The sequence below is a fragment of the Euprymna scolopes genome, chromosome 26 (genome assembly GCF_053919585.1).
Source record: "Euprymna scolopes isolate OS-2025 chromosome 26, ASM5391958v1, whole genome shotgun sequence".
NCBI classification, from domain to species: domain Eukaryota; kingdom Metazoa; phylum Mollusca; class Cephalopoda; order Sepiida; family Sepiolidae; genus Euprymna; species Euprymna scolopes.
Genome location: NC_136507.1, coordinates 47,099,143 through 47,115,751, shown reverse-complemented (window position 1 = coordinate 47,115,751; position 16,609 = coordinate 47,099,143). Strand labels below are relative to the sequence as shown.

The window sequence follows — 16,609 nt, the reverse complement described above, 5'->3', positions numbered from 1 at the left end:
AATTGTTTAAAAAATCTCCAAATATTTTTTTTTCATTTTTTTTTCTTTTTTTTACAACCAAGAAGGGGGGGCACTAAAAAAAACAATGTGCGACTAACCTTTGAAAATGCATCCTAGAAGAAAAAACAGAACGCAATCATGTCTAGTTGGTCCCATGCCTGAGTACACTGGTGACATTCGAAAAAATCCGGTATATCCAACATGCTTTTTTAGACTCGGTTCACGCGGAAAACCAGAGAACCAGGTCCCCAAAACGTAGCCTCGTCAGTTCTTGTTGGAGGTAGCATAGCCAATGAGACGGCGGTCAAAGTATAAAAAACACAAGGTGCGAGCAAGTCCAACGATCAGACCAGAAACAAATAAAACATACACTACTCTCTCTTCCTCTCTCGCTCGCTCACTTGCCTTCTCTCTCTCTTGCTCTACTCTTTCCCCTCTGTCTTTCGCTTTCCCTCTCTATCCTTTACACGTTAGGGGGTGGGTGAAAGCGAACCGGAGCCGGGTTTGTGTGTAACGACGCCGCCACCGCCGCCGCCGCCACAACCGCGGTCGTCCAACACTGACGCCGCCGCCGCCTCAAACAGACAACACAACCACCATCGCCGCCACTGTTTTGATTAAGATTTTTCCCCTCTCTCTTTCTGTTTTTTCTCTTTCTCTCCCTGTTTCTCTCTCTTTCTCATGCATATAAAAGCTACTGACTTCGTGTCTGGTTCTATATGATTTATTTTATAGTAACTAGTTCGTTCTTTCTTTCGTTTCATATTACCTTAAGCTTCTCTCTTTCCTCTTTTCGAATCACCTTCGCTCTCCCTTTCTAATTCGTATTTCCGCCACCTCTCTCTCTCTCTCTCTCTCTCTCTCTATCTCCCTCTCTTTTTCTCACTATATATATATATATATATATATATATATATATATATATATATATATATATGTTTATATGAATGCAGATAAATTTGATAGTAAATTATTCGTTCGTCGATCTTTCTTTTGCTCCTTTTCCTTCAACTTGTTCAATCTCCCTCTCTCTCTCTCTTCCCCCTCTCTCTTCCCCCTCTCTCCCTCTCTCTATCATCTATCTAGCAATCTGTATTTGTGTATTACTCTCTTTTTCTATTTCTGTTTGTCCCATCTATCTCTTCTGCTCTCCCTCTCTCCCTCTCTCTCTCGTTCTCTCGAACTGTCTCTCACTTTTGTGTTTCTGCTGTATCTATCTTTCTCTTTTTTACTTTTCTTTGTCCCTTCTATCTCTTCCACCTATCTCGTTTTGTCTCGACTCTTTTCCTTGCTTCAGATTATCTTTTCTACACGTGTAATAGTCTATCGGCATCTTCGGTCTTTCTCTCTCACTCTTCTTTATTGCGATTTCTCTCTATATCTATCTATCTATCTATCTATCTATCTATCTATCTATACATTTTATTCTTATTCATTCAATCATTGTCTCTATTTTTATTAGTCAACCTTCTTCCTTTCTCTTGTGTCTTTTCTTATCAACTTCACCTTATCTTCCCTTTTCCTTTTGTTTTCCCTTTATACTTCTCTTTCATTCTCTTTTCTTTCTTTCGATCTTATGTTCCTTCACTTACCTTTTCGTAGGTTTTTTTTTTCATGTCGTATATTTTGTTCGTCAAATCCTTGTTTTTGTTCAACTTCTATTTATATTTTCCTTTATACTTTTTTTCACTTTTTTAAACTGATTTTTCATTTTGCCGTCTTTCTTCCGCCTATTTTTTTTTATTTCATTCTTTAATCTTTCTGCTTTTTTTTCGTACCAAACCTCTTTCTTTTTATTATCTTCACTTGCATTGTTTTTCTTATTGCATTTATCTGCCTTTAGTTTCTTTCTATCTGTATGGAATACTATATAAACCTTTCCCCCTTATTTCTTTTCGCTTTTACTTCCTTTCATTCAACCTCACCCTTTTTAATTGCTTCACGTTTTCTAGTTTCATTTTTCTCCATCGATTTTCACCTTTTCTACTATGACATTTTTTTTCAACGTTGCATTTATTACTTACTCTCCTGTTCCTTGTACTTCTTTATTTTCTTCTCTGATTTTCGTTTATTTTTCTCTTAATACCACTTTCATCCTATTTTCCCATATCTAATACACACCCACACAAATATAGTGTACCCACACCCACACACACACACCCACACACACACGTGCGTGCGACCAAACGCACACACACATACACACACAACACACACACACACACACACACACACACACACACACACACACACACACACATATATATATTAATGATGGGACGGTTAATCAAAATCAGGTATCGGAAAAATCGGAACTTTTGAGGTATCGGAAAACTTTGCGCCTAATTTCTAATTCCAAAACAATTCTTTTATTTTATTTTTCTTCACAATAAATATGAAACACCTCATATTTATTAGAATTGCTCATTTACAATAGATCCACAGAATAAGTTCTGAATCTTATTCCCAGACATTGATTCACACAGTCTAATATATTCCCCTTATTGATCAATTAATGCAAACAAAGTTAACATTTAAGAATAAAATAGCCCATTCCCTTTTTAACCAACTTTATATTTTATTGTATATGTCTACTCCCAAGGAGTTTACACTTGATTTTTAAACGATTTAAAACGCTTTATAGAAGGGTTCTTCAATTGCGTTGGCGTCGACTGGACACTGTGGTTGTATGCTATCGACTTCTTTTGAAATAATTAGCAGTTCATTGATTTCCTTCGCTTTAGACATAAGTGTAAAATATACATGGAAATCTCACAATGAGTTCATCCAAATCTTGGATAAAATACAAATCTTGGATAAAATAACAAGAAACCATTTAGAAGTTTTCCAATTAAAAAAAAAAAGGAAATTTTATTACATTTAAACTCATACTCACACACCCAAAAATGAAGAATGATATTCGGGCATTTTTATTGGAACTCACAAAATGAATAAAGAGATGAAAATACAGATATGCAACAAATAAATGGTACAAAAAAAACAAGACTTTCTGCTTATTTTGATATGTTTACTGGTGTTTAAACTTATTTTGAAGCGCGTTTTTATTAAAATAAAAACAACTTAGTGTTCACTCATATTGGGTTAGAATTAAAAAAAAAATGGTTGCCCTATGAGCTCTCAAAAATCAACTAAATGTCATCAATCAGGCGAAAATGTAAAGTTTAACTAGTAGTTTGTTGAATGTTCGATATTTGACCAATTAGACAATATTAAAATTTTACAATAATCCGGAAATTATGATTATATTACGTTAGATTTATTTCTACTCGAAATTCTAAAACAATTGATTTTTTTCTTTCCGCCACGTAATTATCTAAAATCGCTAAATTTTCATTTTGAAGGAGTGATTTAGCTAAAGAAAAAAATATGAACATTTCTTCATAAAGGAAAGTTAAAGAATAGTTAACATAGACCCCTACCTATGTTAAGAATGGTTTTCTAAATAGTAATATGATTATGAAGAAACTCATTCTTGACATGGGCTTTGTTTACTATTCGCTTCCTACACAGTTTTCTTAATTCGCATACTAATCGTCGATTGATTTTAATCGTTTATGAAAAGTTTAACGACGCACAAAATCATATGAGGTTTGTTTCAAAAGATAAACAAATCCTATCTCACAATTTTCAACCAATTACAAGGAAAACATTCAAGAAAAATATTTAGAAAGATCTACTCTTGTAATATACACCACCTTCCCAAGTGTATTTTTTACATTTTGCAAAATACATGCGAACATTAAATGGGAAGGTGAGTTACAGTTATTTCAATATTATTTTTTAAGCATACACTATTTAAATCAATGATCAGAAATTTTCAAAGAATCGGAGTCGGTACCTGTATCGAAATCAAAGGATTTTGAACAGAATCAGTAATTGTATTAGAGTAAGAACAGTTTTGGATTCTCCCCATGAGTATTATATATATATATATATATATATATATATATATATATATATATATATATATATATATATATATATATACTAGCAATTCAGCCCGGCTTTCCTCGGGTCCTATGTACTGTTGAAAACTTTATGTGCATATGTGTATATATATATATATATATATATATATATATATATATATATATATATATATATATATATATATTAAAAAGTTTGACATGTCCAAGTCTAAAATTTCAAGCGTTTAGACAAAACAATTGTGGAGGAGTTTGGTAGAGTTTTCAAAGGTGCTACAAAAAAATTCCTGTCTTTTTCTCTCTTACTTTCCCTCTCTGTACTATTCTAACCAAGTATGCTGACCTATTCCACAAATCCCAAGTCCTCAACATGAAATATCTCCAGAATAAAAACTCGATTAAACCTAGAACCTCATCTTCCAACGTAGACCCCTACTACCAGGTCTCCTTCTCCAACATCAGGGGTCTACGTTCCAACCTACAAGAGGTTGAAACCCAATTACAGGAGACGAAACCGAACATATTATTTCTAAGTGAAACTGGAATAGGGCCGACCACTTCCCTAGATGAGTTCATAATTAACGGATACTCTAACTTAACAGCTAAATCTGACCCCCAAGATAACCATGGGCATGGAATATGTGCCTACATTAAGGATGGCTTCCCATGTGGCAGGGATATCGCTAGAGAAGATCCGTATTTACCCTATATGTGCTTCAGGGTTGCACTTGCTAACACAACTGCATTTATATTTGCCCTCTATAGGTCCCACAACAGCGGAGTTACTATCTTTAAAGGCATATATGAGAAAATAGACTACATACTGTCTGCACATCCCTCGGCTAACATCCACATCTGTGGTGACTTCAACGTCCATAACGTGGAATGGCTGACCCATTCAAATAAGACAGACGATGAGGGGAGGTTTTGTCATGATTTTGCCATTGCTTATGACCTCACTCAGATTGTTCGCGAACCCACCCGTGTGCCCGATACACCCGGTCAATATGCAAGCCTCCTAGACCTTTTTCTCTCAACTTCCCCTGAGCTATGTTCATGTTTCGTTCATTCTCCTCTAGGATCCTCCGACCACTCCGTCGTATCAGTTAAGATAAAAACGAAATGTAAGAAGTCCCCAGAGTACCCCTCCACCGTACTGTATACCGATACTCTATGGCTGACTGGGATAGCTTCCGTACATTCATATCTGATTTACCTCTGCACTCCATGTTTAAAAAGGAAGTGTCCTCTATAGTATCAGATCTGACCGAATGGTTAATCGTAGGCATATACCAATTCATACCATCTAAAAAATTCCAACAAAAACCTAACAGCCAGCCATGGTTCTCCCCTGAATGTGCTGCTGCTATCGCGCACAGAAATCACTTTTTCCATAGCTACCAACGTAATAGATGCACTGAGACTAAAGCCGCTTTCAGGACTGCCAGCAACCACTGTAAATGTAATAGAAAATGCTAGAGAGCTATAGAGCTATATGCTCAGTCTGTTAAATCCAAGGTATCTGATCAGCGGCTTGGTTCCCACCAGTTTTGGCAAATAACAAATAGGATCCTGAACAGAAGTGTGCGTTCTATCCCAACCATTATCAATGGACCAGAGGTCATCTCGTCAGCGTCAGACAAGGCCAAACTATTTGCCAAGAATTTGCAGCTAATTCTACCCTATGCGACGAAGGCCATCAACTCCCCATATTTCCTCCTATAACACAGAACAAGCTAGGTAAGATACAAATATCCGTGCATGAGGTCGCCAAGCTAATCAAGAACCTAGATTCCAGTAAAGCAACTGGCCCTGGTGGCATCCCAATTATAGTGTTAAAAAAGCTTCAACCAGAACTTGCTCCCATACTTACGAAACTATTTAAGCGCTGCCTTAAGGAGAAGTGCTTTCCGACTCCCTGGAAGACCTCATCAGTTTGCCCTGTATTTAAGAATTCAGGTGATAAGTCATCTCCCTCTCAGTACAGACCAATAAGTCTCCTGTGTGCTATGAGTAAGTTGCTGGAATCCATATTAAATAGAGAAATAGTCAACCACCTCAGCAGAAACAATCTTCTTAGTGACACACTATGGTTTCCGCTCTGCAAGATCTACCGCAGATGTGCTGACGGTTATATTCCACAGGATTAGTGAATCTCTTGACAAAGCCTCCCTTTCTAGGGTAATTGCTCTTGACATATCAAAGGCCTTCGACAAGATATGGCATAAGGGTCTACTTCACAAGATTTCCAGCTACGGTATAACTGGAAATGTTTTCTCAATCATTAAATCATTTCTCTCCGATATGCTCATAAGAGTAGTGGTAGATGGACAAAAATCGGAGACCTGCAATATAAATGCTGGAGTCCCTCAGGGGTCAATCCTGGGCCCAACTCTCTTCCTGATCTACATCAATGACCTCCGAAAACACCTACTTAAATCATTCGTTGACATCTATGCTGATGACACGACCATCTACGGCAACACATCAAAGGCTGTAAATGACAAAGTTCTCTCTGATTCTCTCTCCTCTGATCTCGAGCGCGTGGTTTAGTGGGGGAAGACGTGGCTGGTCACCTTTAATGCATCCAACACCAAACTCCTATCCTTACATCATCAACGCTCTGATCCCCATCTGGCATCAATTGTGATGGATGGCTCTCGTCTGGGTGAGGCCCCGTGTTTTGACAAGCTTCTGGGTTTGACCTTTACCCCTGATCTTAAATGGAACACGTACATTAAGTCTGTTGCCAAGGTCGCTGGAAAGATGGTGGGATCCTTCTACCGTTCCAGAAGATATCTCACTACTGATGCAATTCTCTATCTATATAAAAGCCAAGTACGTCCAAGGATGGAATACTGTTGCCATATCTGGGCAGGAGCTGCCAAAAACAGCTTATCCTGCCTTGACAGAGTACAAAATAGACTTCGTGGCTTAGTGGGGGATGCCCTTTTCTCTACCCTGCAACCTTTCTCCCACAGAAGAGACGTTGCGAGCCTATCCTTGTTTTATCGTTATTTCCATGGCAGGTGCTCGTCTGAACTCCAATCTCTGGTCCCCCCTCGCCAATCTTTCACGAAAAACACCCGTCTAGCTGAATCCACTGTGAAAAAATTCCCACACTCTATATCTGTGCCTAAATCAAAACGTGGATTCCATGAACAAAACTTCTTTCTTAGAACTGCACGTCTGTGGAACTCTGTTCCGTCTGCCTGCTTCCCACCGGACTACAACTTGGATGTCTTCAAGTCCAACATTAACAAATTCCTAATGAACCGCCCCCTTAAGTAAACACTTCATCAAATCTCCACACTAACGTAATGTACTTGCAATAACCCTTATCCCTGAGTGGCTTCCGGGCCTTGATAAGTGGTGATCACTGTGTAAAAAACAATCGTTGAATTTTGACTCCTTCACAGTTGAATTTCTGGCCAGAAATCGATTAAAATGATTTTCCCAAATCTCAGTACCCCTTATCTAAAATCTCGAGTCTGTAGACTGAAAATTGACAGATTAGTTTAGTACGGAAATGTACACACACAAACAATTTCACTTTTATGTATACATATATACATTTGTGTGTGTGTGTGTGTGTATGTGTGTGTGTGTACGGTTTCTACAATAAATCTTTCAATCAGCAATCAAGCACAAGTTTACTTAAGTTGCTTTTTTCCACAAGATTTCCAATAAAACCTTGATATAAAAAATATTCATTTAATTTCACAAACGCATGGCACAATTGTAATTTTTCTTCCAACGGCCGAAAGTTCGGAAAAAAAGAAAGTGTTTTTCACATTATTAAGTTACTTTTTTTTAAATATTTTCATTGAGGGAAACAATTACTTTCATGTTACAAACGTACCAAATATTTGAAAACATTATTCACACACACACACACACACACACACACACACACACACACACACACACACACACACACACACACACTCTCTCTCTCTCTCTCGCTCTCTCTCTCTATATATAAATATATATATATATATATATATATATATATATATATATATATATATATATCCAGAATAATAGGATGCACTGGATATGGCACTGATTTGTATCACTATATTTGCGATGGAGCCAAAGCAACTTTTGAAGTTCCAATAGGATAATAAAAATTTAATCTAGAAAAATGTTATAGCCAAAAAGGTTATAGACAAAAAAAGGTTATAGACAAAAAAGGTTATAGACAAAAAAGGTTATAGACAAAAAAAGGTTATAGACAAAAAAAGGTTATAGACAAAAACAGGTTATAGACAAAGAAATGTTATAGACAAAAAAGGTTATAGACAAAAAAGGTTATAGACAAAGAAAGGTTATAGACAAAAAAAGGTTATAGACAAAGAAAGGTTATAGACAAAAAAGGTTATAGAAAAAAGGTTATGGACAAAAAAAGGTTACAGACAAAAAAAGGTTATAGACAAAAAAGGTTAATGTCAAAAAAGTTTATAGACAAAAAAAGCTTATAGACAAAAAAGGATATAGACAAAAAAAGGTTATAGACAAAAAAAGGTTATAGACAAAATGGTTATAGACAAAAAAGTTTATAGACAGAAAAGGTTATAGACAAAAAAGGTTATAGACAAAAAAGGTTATAGACAAAAAAGGTTATAGACAAAAAAAGGGTTAATGCCAAAAAAGGTTATAGACAAAAAGGTTATAGACAAAAAAGGTTATAGACAAAGAAAGTTTATAGACAAAAAGGTTATAGACAAAAAAGGTTATAGACAAAAAGGTTATAGACAAAAAAGGTTATAGACAAAAAAGGTTATAGACAAAAAAAAGGTTAATGCCAAAAAAGGTTATAGACAAAAAGGTTATAGACAAAAAAGGTTATAGACAAAAAAGGTTATAGACAAAGAAAGGTTATAGACAAAAAGGTTATAGACAAAAAAGGTTATAGACAAAAAGGTTATTGACAAAAAAGGTTATAGACAAAAAAAGGGTTAATGCCAAAAAAGGTTATAGACAAAAAGGTTATAGACAAAAAAGGTTATAGACAAAAAAGGTTATAGACAAAAAAAAAGGTTATAGACAAAAAAGGTTATAGACAAAAAGGTTACAGACAAAAAAAGGTTATAGACAAAAAAGGTTATAGACAAAAAAGGTTATAGACAAAAAAGGTTATAGACAAAAAAAGTTATAGACAAAAATGGTTATAGACAAAAAAAGGTTATAGACAAAAAAGGTTATAGACAAAAACGGTTATAGACAAAAAAGGTTATAGACAAAAAAGGTTATAGACAAAAAAAGGTTATAGACAAAAAAGTTATAGACAAAAAAGGTTATAGACAAAAAAAGCTTATAGACAAAAAAGGTTATAGACAAAAAAGGTTATAGACAAAAAAAGGGTTAATGCCAAAAAGGTTATAGACAAAAAAGGTTATAGACAAAAAAGGTTATAGACAAAAAAGGTTATAGACAAAAAAAGGGTTAATGCCAAAAAAGGTTATAGATAAAAAAGGTTATAGACAAAAAAGTTTATAGACAAAAAAGGTTATAGACAAAAAAAGGTTATAGACAAAAAAGGTTATAGACAAAAAAGGTTATAGACAAAAAGATTATAGTCAAAAAAAGGTTATAGACAAAAAAAGGTTATAGACAAAAATGGTTACAGACAAAAAAGGTTATAGACAAAAAAGGTTATAGACAAAAAAGGTTATAGACAAAAAAAGGTTATAGACAAAAAAGGTTATAGACAAAAAAGGTTATAGACAAAAAAGGTTATAGACAAAAAAAGGTTATAGACAAAAGAAGTTATAGACAAAAAAGGTTATAGACACAAATGGTTATAAACAAAAAAGGTTATAGACAAAAAAGGTTATAGACAAAAAAAGGTTATAGACAAAAAAGGTTATAGACAAAAAATGTTATAGACAAAAAAAGATTATAGACAAGAAAGGTTATAGACAAAAAGGTTATAGACAAAAAAGGTTATAGACAAGAAAGGTTATAGACAAAAAGGTTATAGACAAGAAAGGTTATAGACAAAAAGGTTATAGACAAAAAGGTTATAGACAAACAAGGTTATAGACAAGCTACAAAATTTGACCAAACTTCTTTCTATCCTGCTTGCAAGATTTATCAATAAAATCGACTGGAAAATAAGAGATATCAATTAAAGAATACTTCACACATATCATTGGCAAAAACACACCTCAATAATTAGATAAGATTCCTAACGATATGCACAATCCCAGCCATATTACTAGTTTTAAACTTCACACTGGAAAAATCAAAAATGAAAAAGCAAATGCGTGAAGTTATATGTGAAAATGTCAGAATAGTTGACAGCCATTTTTATTCATAAAAATTGTGAGCAGCAACATTCATATAGTTGAAGTCAAATGGTTAATTATGCTTGAATGGATAACATTTTTTCAAAACAGACAACATGAAAATTATAAAGTTCACCGCGGACATTCAACGGTAAATGTTTGATGCATGTAAAAAACATAATAATGCAATGCAAACACTAAGAATAGCAGAAACAAAAATGGAACATCTTATGTCTGGCACACTTCTAGGATAAAGACAAAGTAACACTTGGATCAGAAAGCAAACTGGCGTAAACTACATCATCCCCACTATACGACGATTTAATATAGATGACTAGGTCACCTTTCGAGATATACAGACAATACGTGGGCATCTAAAGCACCAGAATAAAGCCCGACGAAAATGAAAAAAAGCCAAAATAACACGTTGGAAAAACGATATCGTCAACCAAACTAGGGACAAAAAATGGTGACAGAAAACTAGAAATAGGTTCATCTTCCAGCAGCGAACAAACAAACCCTAATGATGATAATGATGATAATGATCATCATCATTTCCATTAGTAAATAAAGGTGCATGGAGAAATATTTCTAAATTTCACCTGAATGTAATTTCACTTTGGCTCTTGTTGCTTTCTAGTAATTGTTTACCAAGCCCCAACAAACAATTCTCGTAAAATAATAGCTTCATGTAAAAAAAGTACTCGCTGTCATGCTGGAATGGAAGAAATAGTTGCTTATCTATTAACTAATACGGACAATTGTGCATATTTTTGTTTTTATCATTTTGTCATTAGTTTTCAAGTTAGGACTTTCGAACTGACGCGTTTATCGTACATCGAGAGACACTTTAATGAGTGAAAATCAAGGGGGAACGTTTTTGAATATTTACTGATTTAATAGTAAAACATTTTAGGATTTTTCATTACTTAGAATGATTGAAAATTACGTGTTTACTTGTATCCTTATGAAATGTTGTAAACAAGTATATTTTATGCCTTCATTTTCAGCATTTATTTAAATAGTGATCAATATTTGAATAAAGCTAGTTAGTAAGTTATCACCTGTGTAGCGTGCCATATATCTTCATATGTTAAAAAATTGTGTATATATATATATGTATATACATATATATATGTATATACATAATTATATATATATATATATATATATCCTATGAATGTAGTTAATATAAACATTAACTCAGTCTGCTTTATTATTATATGCTTCTTTATAGGAGGTACATCATTCAGAAGCAAAATGATTCGACAAGAGCTAAATTTTGTTAAAAAAAAGAATTTCCGGTATAGAATTTCAGACTAGCCAAATGACGACGTTCTCTCCAAGCTTTCCAAGAACGTTGTTATTTCGCTGTTCTGAATTTCTATATTTAGAATATTTTGGGAGAAAAAGCAGACAGTCCTGAACCCATATTAAAAAAGAGCGATTAAGTAGTGTAGGGTTATTTAATGTTTATATACATTTTACTTATGAAGATTTACCATTGTATCGATCATTTTGGAGAAAATGTTGCTTTGAGTTGATTGTTGCAACATATACGCACTTGATTGATACACACACACACACACACACGCGCGCACCCCCCACATCTATATCTGTATATGTATATATAGGATATATAGGGTTACCAAATTGGCAAAAGGGAAATTTATTCCCAACTCGCATTTAGGTAAAAATGCACTTTCGTATAAATAGTTGAATTCATTCGAAAGTATCGCAAGCAAAAACAAATAAATGACATATATATATATATATATATATATATATATATATATATATATTGATCAAAAAATAAGTTGATAACATTTATATTATATTTATTAAAATTACATAGACAATTAAATACTATTTTCAAGATTTATATAAAAGTCTTTAAAATTCTCGAACACATTGAAACTGGTGACCATCACTTTTAACAAACTTTTGACAAATATCAAGTAAGTTTGGATATTCATTTCTTGAAATCCGTCTCTTATATATTTTTTCCAATCAACGTTTGGGGAAACCTTTTATTTTTTTTTATCTCTAGCAAGCTCCCCTTCTCAAACTTCCACATTTTTTTCTAAGTTTTAACTCTCTTCATATATATATATATATATATATATATATATATATATATATATATATATATATATATATATATATATATATACTACCAGTGTAACGTAATGCTGGTAACGTAAAAAACGGTCTAGTGATGACGTAGTTGTTAAAGCCGTTTTGTATATCGCTTAGGTTCTTGAAACATTTCTTACGCCGAAAATTGTCGAGATTCTTGAAAAAGTAGCAATCAGTAGGTGAGAGGTCTGGAAACTATGACGGATGAAGCAGAGTTTCGTATTCGTTCGATATCTGCAATGTTTAACAACTTTTTACACGACTTTGCCGGCCCTCGTGACAAGATCAAAGTGTAGTATCTGTTCCGGCAGATACTGCCAGCAAAGACCATATGTGGGGGCGACCCCACATATAAGACCTTGGTGTCAATGTAGGGGTAACCCTTCATACCAATTGTCACCATCCAGCTCCCCTACTCCCCAGGGAGTTGTTCCCCATTTCCCCTTCAGTCCTCACATTAAAAATCGGCCTTGTGCCTAATTTGCTCGGTGGGGGAGCAAATAAATACCATCTGCAATGTTTAACAACGTACGGTCAGGCATTGTCGTGTAGGAGAATTAGGTATTTTCTGTTTACTAATGCTAAGTGTTGTCGTAGTTTCTGATACATTTCATTCATTTGTTGACAGTACTTTTTCGCCATAACGGTTTTGTCTGCATTAAAAACAACTGTAATAAATAGAACCTATCGTAGACCACCAACAGTCAGCATGATTTTCTGTTGATACAACTCTGACTTAGGGAAGTCGGCGTCTAGCCACTGATCTGAGCATCGACGGTGTACGTAAAGAACCCACTATTCATTGCAAGTTACAATCCGGTCAAGAAACGGGTCGTTCTTATTGCGTAAAAGAATGGAAGACGATAGTTTATAACCACGTTTGACATAAGGTATATTGAGATTTGGGTAAATCCTTTTAATCGGATTTCAGCCAGAAATTTTGCTGTCAGAGGGTCATGGTTCAACGATTTGAGCTTTGAAAACTTTACCAAATTTTAGAGGTAGATTACTTGGACATGGATCCAACTTTTCAATTTGAATTGATCCCAACACAATAAATGTTTAGGGATAAAAATTGGGGTCAAGGTTAAAAGGAAAATGACCTCTGCGGCCTCCATCATATTACTCAGTTAATTTTTGGTCTACACATTTGAAATTTTACGTAAAATGTATTAATATATTTCACAAGCTTTTTAATAAGATTTTGGCTGAAGATTTGGCTGCCAAGGGGCCAGAGTTCAAAAGATTTGGCCTTTGCGGTCTCTAGCAAACTATTCAGCCAATTTTGGTTCTAGACATTTGAAATTTGATATGGGCGGTATTCAGATATGCAGCAAGCTTTTTAATCAGTCTTTGGGTAGAATTTTGGTTGCCAACTGGTCAAAGTTGAAAGAATTGACCTACAAAACTCCGTTGACAATTTTGGGTCTAGACACTTGAAATTTTAGATGTAGGTAACCTGGTCATGAGTTAAACTTTTAATAGATATATACATATCACATAAATTTATGAACAGTACATAGGGCCTGAGAAAACATGGGTTGAACTGCTAATAATATATGAAGTAAAGGTATCATGCTGAAAACTTATTTGAAAATACAGCATTTGAATTCAAAATTAAAAATTCCGCAAGAACATTCTTCTACGCCTTATATACGCCTGTGGCTCAATTTGGTGTAATGGAAAATTCTGATAAAAGAGAAAATAATGTTTCTTATATTCTTAGTACAGCAATCCACTCCAAAAAGTAAAAAAAAAAAAGGCAAAAATGAAAAAAAAAAATGGTACTCTTGCAGAATTGGATTCTGATCCTCGGGATTACCGTCAATCATGGCTTGGGATCGACCAAAAATCAGTGGATAAAGCTGAACGTAGCAAAAAAGTTGAAACGCTAAATGTTTTTTTTTTGTTTTCTGTATAAAAAATGTAAGTTAGTAATTTATATTTGAGTGATGGGGGAGTACTATACACAGATTCGAAAAAGTTGTCGAAAAACAAATAAATGAAAGCAAAGGTAAGGTAAGTTACGTTTCTACCTAACTGGATAATTGTTTAGTGTTTTTATGCAATGTAAAATGTTTAATCGGCTCGAAAAACAGAAATGGTTGCAGACTCTGTTGAATATGTTAAGTTTGGAAAAGTAAGTTGAAAACTAAAAACTATACAATACAGTGTTAAAACCCCACCAAATATATGTTACCATGACATAGGCTGGCATGTGACAGTATTTTGTATAGTTTTTAGTTTTAACTCACTTTTTCAAACTTAACGTAATCAACAGTATCCGCCACCATTTGTATCTTTCAAATACACCGATAAACACTGTTTTTCGAGCCGACTAAACGTTACATTAAATGAAAAGGGTTTGTATTACTAAACACAGATACAAAGAAGTTGTCAAAAAATAAATATATAACAAATAAATGTTATCAAAGGCAAGAAAGTAAATGTTCTACCTAACTGGATAAGATTGTCGTGTTTTTATGTAATGTATAATGTTTAATCGGTTCAAAAACATGCAGTGTTTATCGGTATATTTGAAAAATACAAATGGCGGCAGACTGTATCGAATACGTTAAGTTTGGGGAAAGTTTGGGAAAATGAGTTTAAACTAAAAAAACTATACAAAATACTGTTAGGAACTCACTTAATATATGTTACTGTGACATAGGCTGACATATAATCAGTGTTTTTAAACTTTTGTTCGATACAGGTGACGACTTTTAAGAGTCCCTTTTAGTGATTACCTGGTTTGAGGATATTTATACAACTAAACGACAAATCTGCCCCCAAAATCCGGTATTATTTTACTTTAAGGCCCGTCTCATGTTCATATATAACGAAATATTTTATTGTAGATTTCGGTGTACTAAAACCGAATCTGCAAACCGTTTCCGCCGCAAAAAAAAGTTTTCATGATATGAAGAAATTACTTTTTCGAAAAGTGGGTGATCACTTTTCAATGTAAATTTAACTTAGAATAAGCACCCAGATTCTTGCCACCTGAGAAAGTGGCATTTTTCTGTGTGTTTCTTGGCTAAAAAGTTTTTTGTTTGATTTCTTTTGCATTGTAATAACCTCTGAACTCTGGGACTATTTTCAATTTCACAACCGTAGCCTTCGTTTATGCTACGCGCGAGAATAAACGAAAGCTGTTTATCCAATAAACATGGGAAAAAATCCCCCCTCTCTCAGGTGGCTAGAAAGTGAGTGCTTATTTTAAGTTAAATATACATGGAAAAGTGATCACCTACCTTTCGAAAAAGTAATTTTTTCATATCATAAAAACTACTTTTTTTGCGACGGAAACGGTTTGCTGATTCGTTTGCACACCGAAATCTACAAAAAATTTTTTTGTTATATACGAACGTGAGACGCACAGTCCTGTATGGAAAATTTTATCAAAAATTCGGGAGAAAATAGTTTTCAATAAAAACAGCAAATTAATTCGATAGAAAACAATGGATGCTATTATTTTCATTTTTTCTGTGTGTTTTTTGGCTAAAAAGTTTTTGTTTGATTTCTTTTGCATGGTAATAAATCCCTGAACTCTGGGACTATTTTCAATTTCACAAACGTAGCCTTTGTTTACGCTACACGCGAGCATAAACGAAAGCTGTTAAATATGCACTCGCGTACCAAACTGCCTTGTCCAAAAACCTTTAAGCCAATAAACACGAAAATACCCCCCCCTTCCTCAGGTGGCCAGAAAATGGGTGCCCATTTTAAGCTAAATTTAGATGGAAAAGTGATCACCCACTTTTCGGAAAAGAAATTTCTTCATTTCATGAAAACTATTTTTGGTACTCCTTGGGCGTTGAGTTCCATAGCGACTTATTTAATGGTCGTTCATTAGTCCCCCCTCAGTCAAGGCTAACGCATGTGCCCGTAATATTTTCGTTATTTATTTACTTGGAACTTTTACAAATATTACTTACGTTGGCTTGACTCTTTTCATAAATAATAAAAAAAGTAACTAAACCATTTATTGATAATTTGTCACGTGTACAAACATTTATTTATTTATTTATTTATTTACGTTGGCTTAACTCTTTTCATGATTAAAAAAGTTTTACTTCTTAAGAATAATAAAAGGAAAAAGTTACCAAACATTTATTAATAATTTCTCACGTACTTACGTTGGCTTAACTCTTTTCATGAAGTATAAAAAAAAGTAACTAAACCGTTTATTGATAATTTCTCACAAACATTTTTAATTTACATGAGCGG

General features: G+C 34.0%; 1 protein-coding gene across 1 annotated transcript in view; it reads right to left on the bottom strand.

Moving 5' to 3' along the window:
- LOC145248005 (protein kinase C-binding protein NELL2a-like) overlaps positions 1-560 on the bottom strand; it is an 841,882-nt gene extending 841,322 nt beyond the window's left edge. The window contains exon 1 of the mRNA XM_080109694.1: positions 99-560. Within this exon, the coding sequence (XP_079965820.1) occupies positions 99-177 (79 nt within the window). The 5' untranslated portion in view covers positions 178-560. The remainder of the gene's footprint in view (positions 1-98) is intronic.
- Positions 561-16,609: the final 16,049 nt, after the last annotated feature.